This window comes from Drosophila takahashii, chromosome 3L, assembly GCF_030179915.1.
Source record: "Drosophila takahashii strain IR98-3 E-12201 chromosome 3L, DtakHiC1v2, whole genome shotgun sequence".
NCBI classification, from domain to species: domain Eukaryota; kingdom Metazoa; phylum Arthropoda; class Insecta; order Diptera; family Drosophilidae; genus Drosophila; species Drosophila takahashii.
The window spans coordinates 14,599,207-14,618,309 of NC_091680.1; the positions used below are offsets into that span (position 1 = coordinate 14,599,207).

The 19,103-nt window shown below is 40.0% G+C and overlaps 1 protein-coding gene across 4 annotated transcripts in view; it reads right to left on the reverse strand.

The window, feature by feature from the left end:
* Positions 1-19,103, reverse strand: part of LOC108066555 (uncharacterized) — a 76,770-nt gene that overhangs the window by 8,886 nt on the left and 48,781 nt on the right. For 3 of the 4 annotated variants that reach the window (XM_017155120.2, XM_070215592.1, XM_070215594.1), the window contains one exon: positions 1,832-1,934. The exons of the other annotated variant lie outside the window; for it this stretch is intronic. In XM_017155120.2, coding sequence (XP_017010609.2) covers positions 1,832-1,934 — 103 coding nt within the window. The remainder of the gene's footprint in view (positions 1-1,831; positions 1,935-19,103) is intronic. 4 annotated transcript variants of the gene reach the window in all.

A 19,103-nucleotide genomic window follows, 5' to 3' on the forward strand; every position in this document is an offset into this window, starting at 1 on the left:
AAGGCTGACGGCAAGGCAAACGCCGTGACATTCGAGCTGACAGGGGAAACAGGTGACGGGGGTCCTCAGGTGATTAATGCAAAATCAAATTTGGTCCAAAAAGCGTGAGAATACAAGACCAGCGGCACTTGATTGAGACAACTTGCCACAGGAAAGGTGAGTTTGCATACGGCAATATTCAATAAAATATTGGGAAATTAAGAGTCATTACGTATTTTTCTTTAATTAACAGTTAATTTAAAAAATGTTCCTCAAATTTATTTGATTATCAAATACTTTAGGTCTTAAGGATAAATATTAATTAAATTATTTTTAAATCAAATGAACTTTTATTCCTTTCAGAATTGTCGCGTGAAGGGTTGTCGTCACCCTATAGTTTTTCGGCCGAAATTCTTTGAAAAGCTATATCTTCTGACCAAGTAAACTGATATTAATAAAAACCAGGTATTTAATTAATGGGAACATTTTCAAATAATAATTTTAGATTTTTATAAAAAAAAATTTAATTACATATATGTAACTTTATTATATAACTAAAAATTATGAAAGTCAATTATTGCCAGCTTGTTTAAATCATAAGGAAAACAAGTTGATTTCCCTTCCCATAACGTAATCAGTCAATCTATCGAAACAACTCCATTCCGACTCCTGTTTGGACTCACATTTCGCATTTGTTTGTTTGTCTTGACTTGGGCGGATAATTTGCAAAATTAATTTTATGCAAACATGCCGCCAAATAAGACGACATGACAATTTAATTGGACGCGACATGTGGCCAGCGTTTCCACTTCAAACTGGAAGCCCACGGCAGCAGCATTCAAATAACAAGCGCGGCGCCTGCGCAACCGCCAATTCGAATTCGGACAAAGATTTCTGTTAATTTGGCACTCGCGTGTGTTGTTCTGTGCCGCCCCCGCGGCCCCCTTCAAAGTCATCCCCTACCAAAATTTAAATGTACTCGAAATCGCCGAATATCTGGCGATTGGAGTGTGTGACCCACTCTCCACGGCCTTTTGATAGACTCTACGATTTTGGCCATATAGGAACGCCTGTGGCAAAAGCTCTATGTTTCGGCTTGTTTGTGTGTTTCGCTTAAAGAGCAATTAAGTAATAAAGCAATTTCATGTTCCTTTGTTTTCGGCATCGATTATTCTCAACCGTTGTTGCCGTTCTTTTTTTTTCCTGTATTTTTTTGTCGTTGACTCACTTAAGAGGTTTTATTTATTTTTTGGTGGGCGTTTAATTGAATTGCTGGTGTTGCCGCTTCGTGCCGCCCGTGTGGGCAATGCATTGTAAATCTTTATAGTTACACAGATCCCAGAGCTCAGATATTCGCGTAAATATGAGAGTTGGCTAGTAGTGTCTCGCCCTCCAACCATGCGAGTAAGTATATAAAATTCAATTTGTCTGGCGTTGTAAATGTCGCCGTCGACGGAACATGACGGATCGTTGGAGTCGTCAAGGGGTTAAGAGTTGAATGTCCTCTTCTCTCGGCTTCCCAACTCATATGTGTATTTATTGCATTTTTTTATCATGACTAATTGCGGCATTTTTCTAGCTAAATGCCAAAATGTGACTGTTTATTCATTATTTGCGTTTTTATTTATGCGCCGCTTGTTTTGGCCAATTAATTTTGAACGGTCAATTTATGAGGTCTCTTGGGGAAGAGTCAAATTTATTTATTGTTTGCAATTGAACGTGTTCAAGAAAGGCTCGAAAAGTTATATGGAAATTGCCATGTATGATTTTCCATATATGCCTTCGGGGAGATCCTTAATATAAAGTATTTGACTGGTTTTATAATTAGTAGATTTAATATTCAAGAACTTACCTTCTACATCTTAGAACTATGACCATTACAATAGCACCTATGAGAGCCGATATGATTGAAACTATGATTAGGGTGAATGCCCATCCAAGTTCACCGGCGGTTTCTGCAAAAGAGGAAGTCACAAAAAACATGGTTAATGAAAATAAGTGTAAATATATCCCAAGCAAGTGTGTGTAATGAGCATAATAAAACGAGATGATCGGCATGGCCAGCAGTGGATATATTATTTTTATGATTATGCAATTTTTATGGGGCGATGGCGATAAAGATGATGAATTCATAAAAAGTTATGAATATGAATAGGCTGAGTATAAAATATTTATACACTTATAACATGAATTTATGTATATTAATAAGGGTAAAGTGGTCGCACGCATTGTGGAACCGTTGGATTACAAATTTCACATTTATTTATTTTTTTTGTCATGCTTGCGAGTACTGTAAAAAGTTCTCAAAATAATTCGCAGTCTTTTTGTACAGTTTTATTTTACAATATAATTTTTGCCTTCGTTGTAAAATAGGTGTCTACGCCTGGTCTAGCTTATTTTTTAGTATTTTTTTCTCTTGGTAAATTTAAGGTTTTTCTATAATGGAGATCTGGTATCATCAAGGCCATGACTTTACTCTTTGCTACTATTCTGTAAAAACCACACACACAAAAGTTGAACTCACGATTAACACAATAAAACCTGGAAATATATTCGGAAAACACCAAACACCGTCTTGTCTTCATTTCTACATATACATTTTGGTCCTCATCGAGCCAGGTTTTATATATCAGCCAGCTAAGTACATATACACGCATTTTTTGTGCCATCCCACTATGGGGAATTTGACCACTTTTTTTGGCCAATATTAATAACTCCCTCAATTTTAAAGATATCAAAGTAAAACTTTAGCAATCGTTATTATTAATCACAACGCATATTCTGCATGAATACCTTTCGGATCAGACAACTATATCATATAGCTGCCATAGGAATGATCAGATCAACTTTGCTATTTTTAGAGATAAACGCATAAAACTTGATAAGTACCGTTTTAATACAATATTAAAACCACATACAAATTTTTGTTAAAATCGGAAGAATATTTCTTTTAGTTTCATAGAACCGAAAATTCTCTGAGTTTACATGCAATTTCTTTCATTTTTTGATACAGTTATAGCTTTATTTTTCTTTTTACAACCTCTTAAGTCCGTTTTTATTGTCAAATGGTAGCGATAATTGTTTTTGCCTTACTTTAGAAGACATTTCAAATGTATGTCTATTGATATCTTTCTTCCACAGTGCAAACAAAGGGGCATTTGCAAAATTTGAGGTTATGATCTAAAAAACTAAATTTCTCCAAGAATCGAAAAAAGTGTATTTTCTGACTACATTCATTTTAAAGAGAATTCCTTAATCTTTAATTCCCAAAGGTTTGATGGATGGACTCCGCTGGACTCGCTTTGTATCTCTATTTAAAAATTGGTTTTCTTTAAAAATATTCATGTTAGACCGGTCACAAAAACAATCGATTACAAGAAAACCACGATTAATTTAGATTGTTTAATCACACAAATACTTAGTGCACACTACCATCCCTTGAATGAATTCAAAAAACTCCACTTAAATTGCTTTAAGACTCTTATTTTTAGCAATTAAATAGTCTCAGCATTGCGTCAAATTTCTGAGGCGTGAAAATGCAACATACAGCAGCTGATCTAACAGCTGTAAGTTAGCAGAGGCGGCCTCTATTGAAATTCCTGAAACGTAACATTGAAGATTGGTCTTCTGTTAAAGTATTCTGGAAAACACAATTTTGGTTTAACGACTTTAAAAAAATGGGTTTTGGCCAAAAAAAGTGGTCAAATTCCCCATAGTGCATCCGTCTCAAATCCTCATACATACATATATCCTATGTGCATGCGTAGTTCATTTCTCTTTTTGTGTGAAAGTGTTTTGCATTCTTTTGAACGTACATTTCCAACTACATTTTGAACATACGTTCCCAACATACATTTGAACATACATTCCAACATACATTTGAACATACGTTACCAACATACATTTAAACATACGTTCACAACATACATATGAACATACGTTTCCAACATACATCCGAACATACATACATATACACACGTACAGAGCCATCCGTCTTATATGTGCATATCATTGCACATATTTTCCTGTAATATAAAAGTGATATAAACATTGCAGCACATATACATATACCCCGTGTGCGTGCATGATCCCAGTTTTTTATTTAGGTGAAAGTGCTAAGTGAATAAATTACACATTTTAACATACATGCTCATATATCTACGTTTCAATTCCAAACGTTCCTTAGTTCCACAGGGCATCCGTTAAGGTAGCGCTGAACCGGTAATACCATATTCACACCTTTCAACTAATTAATTAGCAACTTAAAAGGAAAACAACAGCCAAAAGGAATTAAAATATACTATCCTGTTATATCGATTGTCCATATCCAACCTCTACATATATTTTCTTACATTTGGGTTTTTTAGCAAGTTGCCAGTGAGAACAACGCCTTGTTGGCCGTGTACGCCTTTACAGTGGAATTAATTGTTTTCACTTTTTTTTAAATTGTCTTCAAATAGCGCGCTCACACTTCCACTTATTGGGTTTTTTTTTACTTGCATAAATTCCAGCCTCCACTTCTATCTATCGTGATTAATATCAAAACTAATTTTTTTCTTTTGGTCTAAACAAAGGCAAACAGCAAACATGCCAGACGGGGCCGAAAATCGATTACCAAAAGAAGGAAAGAAAGATGAAGGTACAGGGCCTTCTGGCAATCTAAGATCCAATGTAAAGGGCAATCGAGACACAGCAATGATGGAATTTATTGCCACAAGCGATCGATTAAGCAGATATGAGGCACAAATTTTCACACCGTCAGCTATCGAACCAACCTCGTTTACTTTAAAGGTCCGTCTCGACCAAATTCAATCACTATGGGAAAGAGTAGAGAGGGAATTTGATTTGTGTTCCAGGTTGGTCATCCAAGAAGGCGGCGGCAGCTGTCCGTCGTTGCAAAGTAAATACGACAATTGCTACTCAGTTTACGAGAGATGTGCATCAAAATTAAGTGAGCAAATCGCTTTCATTTCGGCTTCTACAGCGTTGTCACGGCCGAATCCTGGGCCTGAGTTTAGTTCTAAAGGCTGTAATCTTCCGCCAGTTGATACAGAGGTGTTTGACGGTGATTATTTGCGTTGGCCAACATTCCGTGACCTATTCACAGCCATTTACGTCGACAACTCCAGGTTGACTAAGGTAGAAAAATTATTTCATTTGAATGCTAAAACCAGTGGCGAAGCCAAAGCCATTGTTGCCAAATCCCCACTGACCAATGATGGTTTTGAATCCGCATGGGCGGCGCTTATAGAACGTTTTGAGAATAAGCGACTTCTCGTCAACAGCCAATTAAAAATCCTTTTTAATCTGTCAACGATAAGCGTTGAATCAGGGACAGCTTTAAAGGAAATCCAAAGCACCATTCAAGGGTGTTTGCTGGCGCTTGAACACTCTAAAGTTTCCACGTCTAATTGGGACTGTCTTTTGGTTTTTCTTTGCTCATCCAAGCTGCCACAGGTCACTCTTTCACTATGGGAGCAGTCTTTAACAAAAAAATCCGAGATTCCCACTTGGAAAGAGATGAACACTTTTCTGGAGGAAAGGTATCGCACCTTAGAGGCGATTGAGGATGTCAGAGTGAATTCGGGCGCTTCTTCTCATTCCAAGGAACACAAAACCGGTGCCGCACCCAAAAGAGTAAACTCCTTCGAGATCCAGGTTGCTCCAAAAGTACGCAGCTGTGATCTCTGCGTCAAAGAGGCACATCCAGTTCGAATTTGTCCTCGCTTTCTCCAGATGTCTCAACCAGAGCGAGAAACTTATATTAAACAAAAGCGTTTGTGTTTAAATTGCTTCGCTAGAGGACATCATCTGCGTGAGTGCAAAAGTAGGCACAACTGTTTTATCTGCAAGGGACGCCACAATACGCTCCTACATAAAGACATTCCTAGAAACCATAATAGCTCCGCACAGGATCAAACAACTGTGCAAGAATCTACCCCTATACAGTCCACTTCTGTCCATTTTGTTTCCAATCAGCAAGGAGTCCTTTTAGGGACAGCCATCGTCCATGTATGCCATTTAGGAGAAAACTACTCAGCCCGAGCCCTGATCGACTCAGGTTCGGAAGGCACCTTTATTTCGGCAAGACTTGCTAATCGAATTAAAATTCCATTTCAAAACGTGAGGACTAAAGTCACAGGGCTTAACCAAGCCAGTTCTGGAGTCTCTCAAAAGCTGTGCCATTTCCAGATTGGCAACCCTGCCAAACCATTGCTTAAAGTTGATACTACTGCACTAGTCTTGCCACAGTTGGCTGGAAATCTTCCGACGACCACAATTGATCGCAGTATTCTCAGAGAGCTACCAAATATTCAGTTAGCTGATCCTCTATTTTTCCAGCCTTCGCAAATTGATTTGTTAATAGGTGCGGATATTCTGCCGTCAGTACTTCTCTCTGGGTCAAAACCTAACCTGTGTGGCTCGCTACTGGGCCAAGAAACAATTTTCGGGTGGATTTTGACAGGCCCAATTTCTTTAGCCAGAGAAAAAAGTGTTGCTTCCTTCACAACAAAGGTGTCCATAGAGTCTGAGCCCACTATGGAGACATTACTCACAAAGTTTTGGGAGGTGGAGGATCTCCCAGGTAAAGTTGTGAAAGAATCCGATAGTTTTTGTGAACAAAATTTCGTCCAGACGACTTCCAGATCAGCAGAGGGGAAATATGTAGTATCCCTACCCTTTAAAAATGCGGAAAGTGTGAGTTTGGGGCACTCAAGGTCTTTCGCCCTCGCACAGTTTCTACGGAACGAAAACCGTTTAAAAAAAGATGCTGTTTTAAAAAATATCTATGATTCAGTCATCAAAGAGTACTTGGATCTTGGCCATATGAAGCAGGTCTCCTCAGACACGGACAGTGCAAATTTTTATTTACCCCACCACGCGGTTTTTAAGCCCGAGAGTGCCACTACAAAGGTACGTGTAGTTTTCAATGCTTCGAGTCCGTCATCAAATGGGAACAGTTTAAACGACATTCTTTATCCCGGTCCAATACTACAATCTGATCTGACCCTTCAAATCCTTAAGTGGCGTATATTTCAGTTCGTTTTTAATGCCGATATTACAAAAATGTACCGCCAAATCGGAGTAACCACCTCACACACTCCTTTTCAAAGAATCCTCTTTCGAAATGATCAAGGGGATATCGCTGATTACGAACTTCAGACGGTCACTTTTGGAGTAAACTGTGCTCCTTTTTTGGCATTACGCACCCTGCAACAGCTATCCAATGACGTCAAAGCACAGTATCCCCGTGCTTCTGACATTATTTCGAATTATATGTATGTCGATGATGTGCTTGCAGGAGCACATACAAAGTCCGAAGCCATTGAAGCTATTTCTGAGTTGCGATCAGCGCTCAGTTCAGCTGGTTTCCCCCTACGTAAATGGACATCCAATGAGAGAGACCTTCTCGAGGCTCTCCCCAAAGACCATCTGCTCTCGGTCGACTTCCTCGAGATTGAGGAAGTCAGCACAACAAAGACGCTGGGAGTGCGATGGAATGCAACTGCAGATGAGTTTTATTTCGTTGCGTCTCAAGTAGAGTTCAAATCGAAGTTTTCAAAACGAGAAATCCTGTCCCAGATTGCAAGACTTTTCGACCCAGCCGGCTGGCTATCCCCATTTATAGTTCAAGCAAAAATATTGATGCAGGACATTTGGCTAGCGAAAATTGGTTGGGACGATTTTCTTCCCGAAGATTTACTTCAAAGGTGGCACGATTTCCTTCGCAGCCACGACTTCTTGCCGAAAGTGCGCGTTCCGCGCTGGATACAATTTCAACCCGGCGCAAACGTCCAAGTTCACGGGTTTTGCGATGCTTCCCAAAAGGCTTTTGGGGCAGCAATATATGTTCGAGTTCAGCGCGGCGGTAATGTTTCCTCTGAGCTTCTGACAGCTAAAACTAAGGTTGCGCCAGTGAAAACAGTGTCTCTGCCTCGCCTTGAGCTTTGTGGAGCTGTTCTTCTGGCAGAACTTTGGGCCGCAGTCCTTCCTCAAATCCCACTTGCCGTTACGGATACCTACTTTTGGACTGATTCCACTATTGTTTTGGCCTGGCTGAATAAGCCATCGTGCCAATGGACAACATTTGTGGCTAATCGAGTGACCAAGATCACATTAGCTACGCAAGGAAGCAAATGGTCTCATGTGCGTTCAGAGCACAATCCAGCAGACCTAGCTAGTCGAGGAGTATCCTCTGAAGAATTGGCTGACAGTGACTTATGGTGGCATGGACCCTCATGGTTAGTTCGCCCACAGCAGGAATGGCCTAAGCCCTGTGACGCAGTTGCTGAAACTGATCTTGAGAAAAAGGCAGTGCGTTGCAACTTTGCATGTCCAATATGGGACATTCTGGATCGATTCTCTGATTTCAACCGCATGTTAAGGGTTATGGCGTTCGTGCAGCGTTTTATAAACCGATGCCGACGTTTTCGCAGCACCTATCCGCCAGATTTAAGCGCAGATGAAATATCCAGTGTCCAACGAATACTAATAATTCAGACCCAACAAAATGAGTATAAAGAGGAATACAAACTTCTTCAATCCAAGAAAAAACTTCCTACCTCAAGTTGTATCCTCAACCTAAATCCGTTTCTTGATTCCGACGGCGTCATCCGATCATGTGGTCGTTTGACGGCATCTGACTCGCTGTCTTACGATGAGAGTCATCCGATTATTTTGCCATACTACTGCCGAATGGCTGAGCTTTTGGTCCGTTTTACACACCGTATTTCTCTTCACGGTGGTAACCAACTCATGTTGCGTCTCATTCGAGCGAAGTTTTGGATTCCGAAACTTAGAAATCTTATTAAGAAGGTGACGACCACATGCAAAGTTTGCCTTATTCATCGAAAGAAGGTGCAGTCACAATTGATGGGAAGGCTGCCAAAACCCAGGAGCACATTCTCACGGCCTTTTACGCACACTGGCCTTGATTTCGCGGGGCCTTTCGACGTGAAGAGTTACACTGGCCGAGCCTGCCGCATCACTAAAGGATATGTTTGTGTCCTCGTGTGTTTCTCTACCAAAGCGATACATTTGGAAGCTACTTCAGACCTGACAACGGAGAAATTTCTTGGTGCGTTCTCTAGATTCGTGTCAAGGCGAGGCTGCCCTCTTCACCTTTACTCCGATAACGGAAAGACCTTTGTCGGAGCTGAAAATTTATTGAACAAAGACTTCCTTGAGACCCTGAAGGCAAAGGTCACTTCGACGTTTAACCATCAAAGCCTATCCTGGCATTTCAACCCCCCCGGTGCGCCTCATATGGGAGGTTTGTGGGAAGCGGGAGTTAAGAGTTTTAAAACCCATTTTTACAAGACGACGGGACATTTTAAATACACATTTGAAGAGTTATCCACTCTCTTGTGTCGCATCGAAGCGTGTCTCAATTCGAGACCTATATCGGCAATGTCTGACGATCCTTCTGACCTCCTTGCGCTCACTCCTGGGCATTTCCTAATAGGTGGACCATTACTAGCGGTTGCCGAACCACCTGTGACCGGCGAAGCCAGTTCTATTCTGAACAGATGGCAGCGAGTTAAGGCTCTGAGCCAACTGTTTTCGAGGAGATGGAAAACAGAATATCTCCAAGAGCTCCACAAAAGGAGCAAATGGCAGACTCCATCAAAAAACTTGACAGAAGGCGACTTGGTCGTTGTCAAGGAGGACAACACGCCATCATGTGATTGGAAACTTGGTCGTATTGAGAAGGTCCATCCTGGCTCTGATAACAACGTTCGCGTAGTGGATATTCGCTCTACTCGCGGAATACTGCTTAAAAGACCTATTAGTAAGGTGGTGTTCCTCCCCGTAGACAACAACGTGCAGAGTCTATGTGTTCAATGTCAATAACTTTTTTCGCATCCGCTAATCCAATCCTTTTATTTTATTTTTTTTTCTTCAGTCCTCAGTACTTTTTTTTCCTTTTTTTTTTTCCTTTACGTCATCGGACAATGCCGTCTCACCGAAGCGCCCAGTCAACGGAAAGCAGATGTTCTCGAGGAACTAAATCGTTCCGATGCCGAGTCTGCACAGGAATACATCCTCTACGGACTTGCTCTCGTTTCCTACGGTTGAATGCGGAGCGTCGTATGCGGGCAGTCTTAATCAATAAATACTGTCCCAATTGCCTGGCACATCAGCATTCAGAGGGGGCTTGTCGAAGCAAATGCCGTTGCCAAGTGTGTGGCAGTGATCATCACACCCTGCTCCACCTTTATCGCAGGAAGGAGCGACGTCAACGTTCCCCAACTCCGCCACAAGCTGCTGAGATGCCTCGTCTTTCAACCGTCCTCGCGCACACCTCGACAGCTATCCTGCCCACGGCAAATTTACGGTTCGACGTAGGCTCAAAGAAATTTGATGTCCGAGTCATGGTGGATGCCTGTTCGGGCGTAAGCCGAATTGACAATTCGCTGGCCGAAGCCATGAATCTCCCAATCCTGGGAGTTGGAAGCGAGCGCGTCTGCAAGGCTTCCCTGATCCCTATCAATGCAGAGACACCTAGGATGGAGGTGGTTTTCAGCGTCGAAGACCAGCTGCGGATGCGTACTCCTGCGAGGGAACTGCCCGACACAGTCCGGACACAATTTGCCAACATCGTCCTGGCAGATCCCAATTTTTACAGGCCAACAGGAATCTCCGTGGTTCTGGGTGCCGACGTCTACCCTAATCTGATCCAGCCAGGACTATTGCCGAGTCCGAGTGGGCGTCTGGTGGCGCAGAACACTGTGCTAGGATGGATGCTATCCGGTACCTGTGCACAATAATGCATACGGTGCTCCTAGTCATTGAAGGCTTCCTTTTGCAATTTGAAGTATATTGCAAGGCGGGCGGAATGTCTACGCCTGGTCTAGCTTATTTTTTAGTATTTTTTTCTCTTGGTAAATTTAAGGTTTTTCTATAATGGAGATCTGGTATCATCAAGGCCATGACTTTACTCTTTGCTACTATTCTGTAAAAACCACACACACAAAAGTTGAACTCACGATTAACACAATAAAACCTGGAAATATATTCGGAAAACACCAAACACCGTCTTGTCTTCATTTCTACATATACAATAGGTATTTTAGTCTAGTCTTCAATTCGTGTGTGAAGTCAATTAGGCCTCCAAACAGGCGATTAAATAAATTCTCAAAAATAACGCGACTTCAATTCAACTGAGGAGAGAGAGCGTTTTAACTTCTCTTAAATGCTCACTTACATATGTACGGGGCATTTAACGATGCAAAATTAATTACAAACTTTATTATCTTAACAACTTGAGGCTGACGTCGCCGTTAACGTCGCCTTCCCCCGCTGGTGATTTAGAATATTTATGACCGCAGTTAAATGAGGCGCGCAAATGGTAGTGAAGGGGCGGCAAAAGTTGGGGGCACTTCTTCCAACTCTCATCCTCTAAATTTCTGGTATATCTGATATCTGGTGTCTCTTTCCGACCAACTGCCCAACACATGCCGCTGCGTTTTTGACCCTTTTTCGCCTAGTCCGTTATCTCTAAGTGGGCATCGGTCGGCCATATAAAGGGGAAAAAGGTTAAATTCAGCAAACAGAAATCAACACGCATATAAATATTTCAGCCCGCCTTTAGCCTTTCTGCGCTGTGTTATATATATCCTTTTGATAAAAGCCGAAGCGAAATTGAAGATGAAATAAAAAGATTGCGAATAAGGGACAAGGTCGAAATATTAATACACTTTATGGAAAATAATGAAAAAAAGAAAACATAAAGATGTATTATATCAACGAAAAAATATCAAGTATCTATAAATATTTTATATTATTTTTTATATTTTTTAAGCTTCTGTAATATTTGGTATACGTCAGATTTTAACCTGAACCCTTTGCTCTATTGTGTATCAAAATTTACCTGTATCGCCTTCAACTCTTTCCTAGGGCATTAACAAACAAAAACAGAAGGGGTGGCCAGCAAAAAGAACGTAATTTAGCCGCTACTAACTGATGAATGGACTATCAACATTTGCCTTGTACTCCTGGGTCACGCCTCCCAATCTTCCCCTCCCCTTCCCTTACCACCCTACCCCCTTGCCTTTGACCCCATTTTCGCGCTTATAAATTTCCTGACCCCCTCATCGTTTGTTATCTCATAGCCAGTTGCTTAAATATTTATACTATGCCCCGGTGCTATAATGAAAGCAAACGCCATTATGTTTTTTCTGCACTCCTTTAGCCCCCCTTCCCCCTGGCATCTTTCATTGTCTTCGCTTCGTTATAATTCAATTGGCCAAAAAAAAGAGGCAACCCCGAACTCGGTACCTCGAAAACTGGTAAATGCGTAACGTCTTTGGAAACTGGGTAATTAATAACAAACAGAATGGGAGCGAGTGAAAAGCAATTTTCGCTTGAATTGAGGATGTGGGCGTGGCTGGCAGGAAACGCGTTAATAAGCGGCGCCTCAGAAAGTGTTAAACAAAAAAATATAAAAAAAACAAAGACAGGGAAAATGAAATGAGAATAACGAGCTCCACTTGTTAATTGAACTAACGAGTTGAGAGAAAAGAAATAAAGCATTTTACTGACTTGTGTTCGAGCTTCACCGCATGACTTCTATGCGTGAGCTGATCCACAGAGAAAATATATTACTATGCTGATTTGCATTAAAATTAACAGCTTTCTGGCCGGAAAAATGCGTGGCTTGGATTTCCTTCAATTAAAATATGGTTTAAAATAACGGTTTTTTTATGCTTAACTGTAAACATAAAAAAATATTTCTTGTAAGTTATAAATTAAAGCTACAGGGTGAAATACATTTATTTAAGATATTTTTTGATATATTTTGTTACATAAGTTTTTTATGGAACAGAAAAAACATTTATTTAAAGTTATGAACTAAAGCCTCAAGGGGGAATCAATTTATTTTAAATATTTAACGTTATTTTGTGATTATATAAAAAAATAAATATTAAAATAATAAACTAAACTTACGGGGGTGAATAAATGTTTTAAGTATTTAAATATTTTATGATTTTTTATGTTTATAAAAATATATGTTTCTTATTGAATCCTGTTTCATAAGTTTTAGCAATTATATTGGAATAATTTCAGCCACGTTTGCATAATTTTTCAGTGGTTATCGCATGCAAGGTCTGCATTCCAACTCTCGGCATTTCCCCAGCTTTTTCGAACCCAAGGACTTTGGCCTGTCGGATGCTGTCAGGCTGCGATCCGTATGTAATTCCCCAAAAGACTCGTAAATAGCTAAAACATCAAGCTCCAAGCTCTGAGGACAGGATGGTTGGGGCTCAGAGACCCTTTTATCCAGCCACTCGAACTCGTATTTATGCCACTCGCTGGCAGTCAACAGGTGTGCGCAGCTCACCGCTCTACGCATTCGGTCTGATTTCAGGTATTTACTTACGGTTTACAGGTATTTATTAGCTCTCCCCTTCTCCCTGAATTCGACTGATCTATTTCAATGGTCTTTCGGACCTAATTGGCAACTCATTAAAATAATTTCGTGCAATGGACAATGGACTTTGGTTTTTTAGTTCATTTTTTGCTGTTTTTTTTTGCTTTTGGCATACATAGAACATGGCTTTGGCTTTTCTTGGAACTTTTAGGACTTGACACGAGCACTGCAGCTGTGCCGAAGTTTTCCGCGGAAATGGACATGCAACAGCAACAGCAGCGGCAGCAGCAGGAGGTTGCCGCAGATACATCCATCAGATACAAATGAGGGCCCGCAGATGCAACCGCCAACCGCCGACTCACTTCGGTGTCTGTTTGTCCGTCTGTCGGCAATTGTAATAATCGATCTGCATGCCGAGATGATTGATGATGCGTTTCGGCCAAATGCTCTCAAGATTTATGGTCTCAGTTCCATATCCACCTTCCTCCCCCCTTTTGACTTATCGGCTGAGTTAACGGGCTTGTATCTCAAATGCCGAAAGCAAGCGACATAATTTCGATTACGTGGACGTTTATTGCACATTATCGCATAATGCATACACTATATATATATAGAGTACATATGCAAATTTCGACACCGCTTAGCCCACCTGCCAAAGTGGGAGAGCCAGTAGAGTCCCCGGCTACTGCTGTAAATCATTAAAATCGCCGGCCCACGGCAATGCAGCTGAGCATTTGAGCCCCGAAAACTGTCGCAGTTTCAATTCCTTTTTTCGCGATTTTTTTTCTCTTTTTGGATTTAATTGCCTGGCCAAAAATACCGAAACAGACAACAAGTTTCCCTGGCATTATCTAACAAATGTATCGGCTGGGGGGCGGCTGCGAAGGGGGCGTGGCCGCAGGGGGCCCGGCATTCGTGCAGAAATAAAAGGCATCGGCTGGCCGAAACTACGACTCAATTAACGGTCCACACAATTAAATTAAATGGTCGCATTTGTTTTCAAATTGAGCAATTAAGAAATGATTTAGCGACTTTTTTGGCATTCGGAATTTTTGTGCGACGACGGTGGGCGATATTTCGATTCAAATTATATTCGCGATAATTAATTAAGCGTCCAGGAGATGATTAAAACGGTAAGCGAATTTGATCAATAAATTAAATGAATTATAAAAAAGGAAAGAATATTTTTCTCGTATTTTTGTGTTGATTTATAAAGTAATTTAAAGTCAGAAATATTTAACCCCCTGAATGAAAGCCATATATTTTAAGGAAATAACAGATGTGTATGCCAAAAGTCAAACACACCTCGCAGAAGCACATATATCTGTCACTGAACATGTAAAGATATTTCCTTACCGAATTTGTAAGAAAGAAACTTTCAAGAAGAAACATATGAAAAAACTCGATTCCCGAAAGAAAGTCCCCGAAAAAAAGGCGAACAAAATTTAAATGACAAATTAAATAATGTCAGCAACGCGGCGGTTGCCCAAAGGTTAAAGCCATAAAAAAGAGGGCCAGGTTGCGTACTCGGTTAAGCCAATATAATAAATTACATGGCGACAGTGGCGATAATCAAATGAACAACAGCAACAACAGCAAAGTGCAACATGCGTCCGGACCGAAAGTCGTTAAATAAAACGCACTGAAAAAATGTTTTTTCCCTGCCTTATATATTTTTTTTTGCCGGTCAGCGGCTGCAAATTGTCAGCGAAAATGAAATAAAAATTAAACTTAATGCGCAGGCGCAGAGACATCGAGAAAGAAGGGGAAAATCGGGGGACTGACAGGACCCCCAGCGGCGGCGCCACCAGATACAAGATACAGATACGAAATGTGGATTGGGATTGGGAATGAAGGCAAAGATGCGACATATGCCGAAAATTTTCAACAGAAGTTTGGCTCACAGGAATTTCGCATACAATTTCGGCAAATTTTCAGGTTTTCGTGTATTACCCAGTCAAAAGGGTATATGGAATCCATGGAAATGTTTGTAACAAGTATAAAAAGGGTATCTTTATACCCTTGCAGAGGGTATTATGATTTCAGTCAGAAGTTTGCAACGCAGTGAAGGAGACGTTTCCGACCCCATAAAGTATATATATTCTTGTTCAGCATCACTAGACGAGTCGATCTAGCCATGTCCGTCTGTCCGTCCGTCTGTCCGTCTGTCCGTCTGTCCGTCCGTCTGTCCGTCCGTCTGTCCGTCTGTCCGTCCGTTTCTACGCAAACTAGTCTCTCAGTTTTGAAGCTATCGCGATGAAACTTTCCCAAAAGTCTTCTTTCTATTGCAGGTAGTATATAAGTCGGAACCAACCGGATCGGATAACTATATCTTATAGCTCCCATAGGAAGGAAAAGTTAAAAAAATTCTAGCTTCGGTGTTTTTTGAAATAAAACCTTCTACTCTTGGAAATATTATTTTTTAAATATTTCAGAATTTCGAATAAAATATTTTAAAAATCGGACGACTATATCATATAGCTGCCATAGGAACGATCGGAAAATTAATGGGAAAGTTACACAGAAATAAATTTTAGCTTTTTTGGTTTTTATTGTATTCTTTTCTATTCGTATTCTCTTATACTCTAGGATATGATTTTTTTTAATATTTCAGTGTTTTGAATTAAATTTAACAAAAATCGGACGACTATATTATATAACTGCAATAGGGAAGGATAGAAAAAATAATATTAAAATAATACAAAATTTAAAATTTTTGCGATTTGTAAGTTAATAGGAACGATCTGCAAGGGTATATAAGCTTCGGCTGGCCGAAGCTAGCTTTCTTTCTTGTTTTCTATAAAACTATATATATTTTTTGAGATCTCGGTACATTTTTCAACAATTTCCCAAGTAGGTATCTCAAAGTTGAGATCTCTATGAGACAATTAACAGTTGGAATGCAAACTTTTATAATTAGGTACAATTGTAATATCAAACATTTTTTTTTAAAGAAATTCATTTCCTTACAATAATTTTCAGAATAGGTATTTCAAAGTCGATGAACTTGACTGTACCATTCTTGTTTTTGTTTCTCCCAACTTAATTGCGGTGATGTGAAGGAGCTGGGGGCTTAAAAGTATCATTAGCGCAATGAAATCCTTTTCGCTACCAGCAATAACAACAATTACGAGCACAAACAATTAAAGCGAAATTGAGTTGTCAATCCGCGGAGTGGGATGTCATGTAAATACATTTGAATTGAATTGCATGTGAAACACTCTTCAAACACCACTCGACACTCGTCAGTCGTGGCTCTGGGCCATTGTCTGGGTTTTGGGTTCCTCTGAGTCTGCACCTTTTTGGTCTAATTAAGCGCCACAATTAAGTGCAAATGTGTATCCCCGTGTGCTGGTAATGTGCACCGTAATTACGCACTGCAGACGAGAGTTGGTAACATTTTTTATGGCCAACGTTTTGCGTTTTCTAGCGATGAGGTGAGGTGCGGCGAGGTAAGGGGCCTTTGGTTACAACTGTTAATTTGTGGTCAATACCACACGTTATTCCAGTTGCTACCCTGTTGTTGGAAAATTACCTTTCTGCCCCTTTTTTCAGTTTTTTCGTGGCAGGTGAGAGAAACTGGCTACTGTGGCCATCATTAGCCATTGTTTACTCAGAGTTTTTCACTGCCTGCGTTTTTTGTGTATTTAATGACTTAATTTTACCGCAATGGCAAGTGGTATTGCTGGTAATTTAGTGAACTGCACATGGAGTTTTTTGATTGCGGGGGTGTTTTTTACAAATTTATTTGTCAAAGGAACAATAAAGTCTATTGGTTTTATGATGGTGATTAAGCATTTATGTTAGGTACAAAAGTATATTTTTAAATATTTATTTTTCCTATTTTTTGTTTGGTTTATGTTGATTTATGTATCAAAAATTCTTTATTAAATAAATGTATTAATAAGTATCATTAAACTGCCTAATCTTGAATTAGTAATCAATAGTCTGCATACTCTAGCACCGAGCTACATTAAATTGAACTCCTGCCACCCAAGAATCCCTGGGAACCAAAACTTTTTACTTAAAAATTGCTGCCAACGAAATGTCTGCCAAGTTTTTTGCCCGTCTTGATTACTCCCATTTTTTCCCGGCTGTTTGTTACATTTTTGCCTGGCAAATGGATTTCCCTTCGCTGCCGTTTGGCACCCATTGCAGATATATATTGGCATAATGCCATTAAATGGCTTTGACTTGGCAAGTAAAAGCCAAAATCTGTTGACTGTCACAGAATAGATAGAATACGGACCCAAACCCGGCGAGAGTAAATTCAATTATGCAAAAGAGCAAGGAAATTCAATTTAACAACTGGGATCCGCTTTGGGAGATGACAAAAATGGGGTGAAGTTTTCTGGCCTAGACATTGCATTGGATTAATGTAATGTCAACGTAAATTATTATTTATTTGTTTGCGGCACGAGAGACGGAAACTTTTCTCCCACATAAACATTGATTAATTGCCAGAAACAATTAGTGCATTAACACGCTTGTGGAACAACCAAAAAGCAGAGTGATATAAGACTACTGGTAGGCATAAATTAAAACCGACTAGAGTTGCCACATAAATTAGGCATTATTCGACTTGATAGCGATCAGATCGCAGAGAGAAGCCAGGCAAATTAAGCAGAGACAAAAGGGAATTTTTTCGGCCTTCCGCCATTTGTCAAACCAACCGACAGAAAACTAAAAAAACGACAAAAAATGAAAGAACAAAATCTACATAAGAGTTATCATTATTAATAAGGAGAGGAGCCAAAGCCGCGGTTTTTTTTTAATTCTCATTTAATATGCGCAAGGTATCCAGAATGTGGATGATGGCATTTCCATACAATCAAATGTCTCAATTATGACTGCAACTCTTGGAACTAAATTTGCATAACAATGCCAACAAATTATCTACTAAACATTCATGTAATTATTTAGAAGCAGAATTATGTCCGAGAATCTCTTCTGCATATTTCTCAGATATTTCACTGGGCCACTTCATTCTTCGTCGCTCTTCTTCGCTTTTGGCGGCTCATTTAATGTTGAAATGTCTTAATTGAATTTTATATCTCGTGGGGTATTTCTGTAGAAAGAGGAAACCTTTTAGGCATTTGATTCGCTGTATCACAAATTGAAATATTTAAATGTCATGGCAATGAAGTGACAACAGTTTCTTTTTATATGCCACACGGCACACGATTTTCCTTAGTTGGGGTTAGGGTTCGGTTCTTCGGTCTCCAAAAGGCAAGCGTTTTCGAGATCGTTATCGTGAGTTTCCCAAGTGCCCTTTGCTCATTAGGTTTATCACACGCGTTCTGGGCCAAACATTTCACCTTCTCATTTTCGTCTTGTCCTTTTCCACGAGGGCACCCCCCGTAGCTAAGACCAGGTAATACCCATGGCTAGACAGGTAAATAAAATTCCAGTTCCTGTTTGACTTTTAGTGCCGCATGATAAATGTCTGTGTAATGCTCAGGTGTTTTGTTCTCGCTTCTTGAAATGAGTTTCGATTTTCATTGGGGATGGTGCAAGAAAAGATTCATGGCCTCGGATTTTAATTGTTCAATTGGATATTGGAATCCTTGCCACTCTATTCAAATTAAGGAAAATTTATCAAACTTAATGTTCTCCCCGCAGACTTCTCATTAGTTTCAGTTAACCTAAAGACTGATTAATTGTATTACTTCAGGCTTTGCGTGAAAATTTCCCAGTTTTCCTTGGCAACATTTGGCAACCAACTTTCAAATGGGAACCTATCAATGGC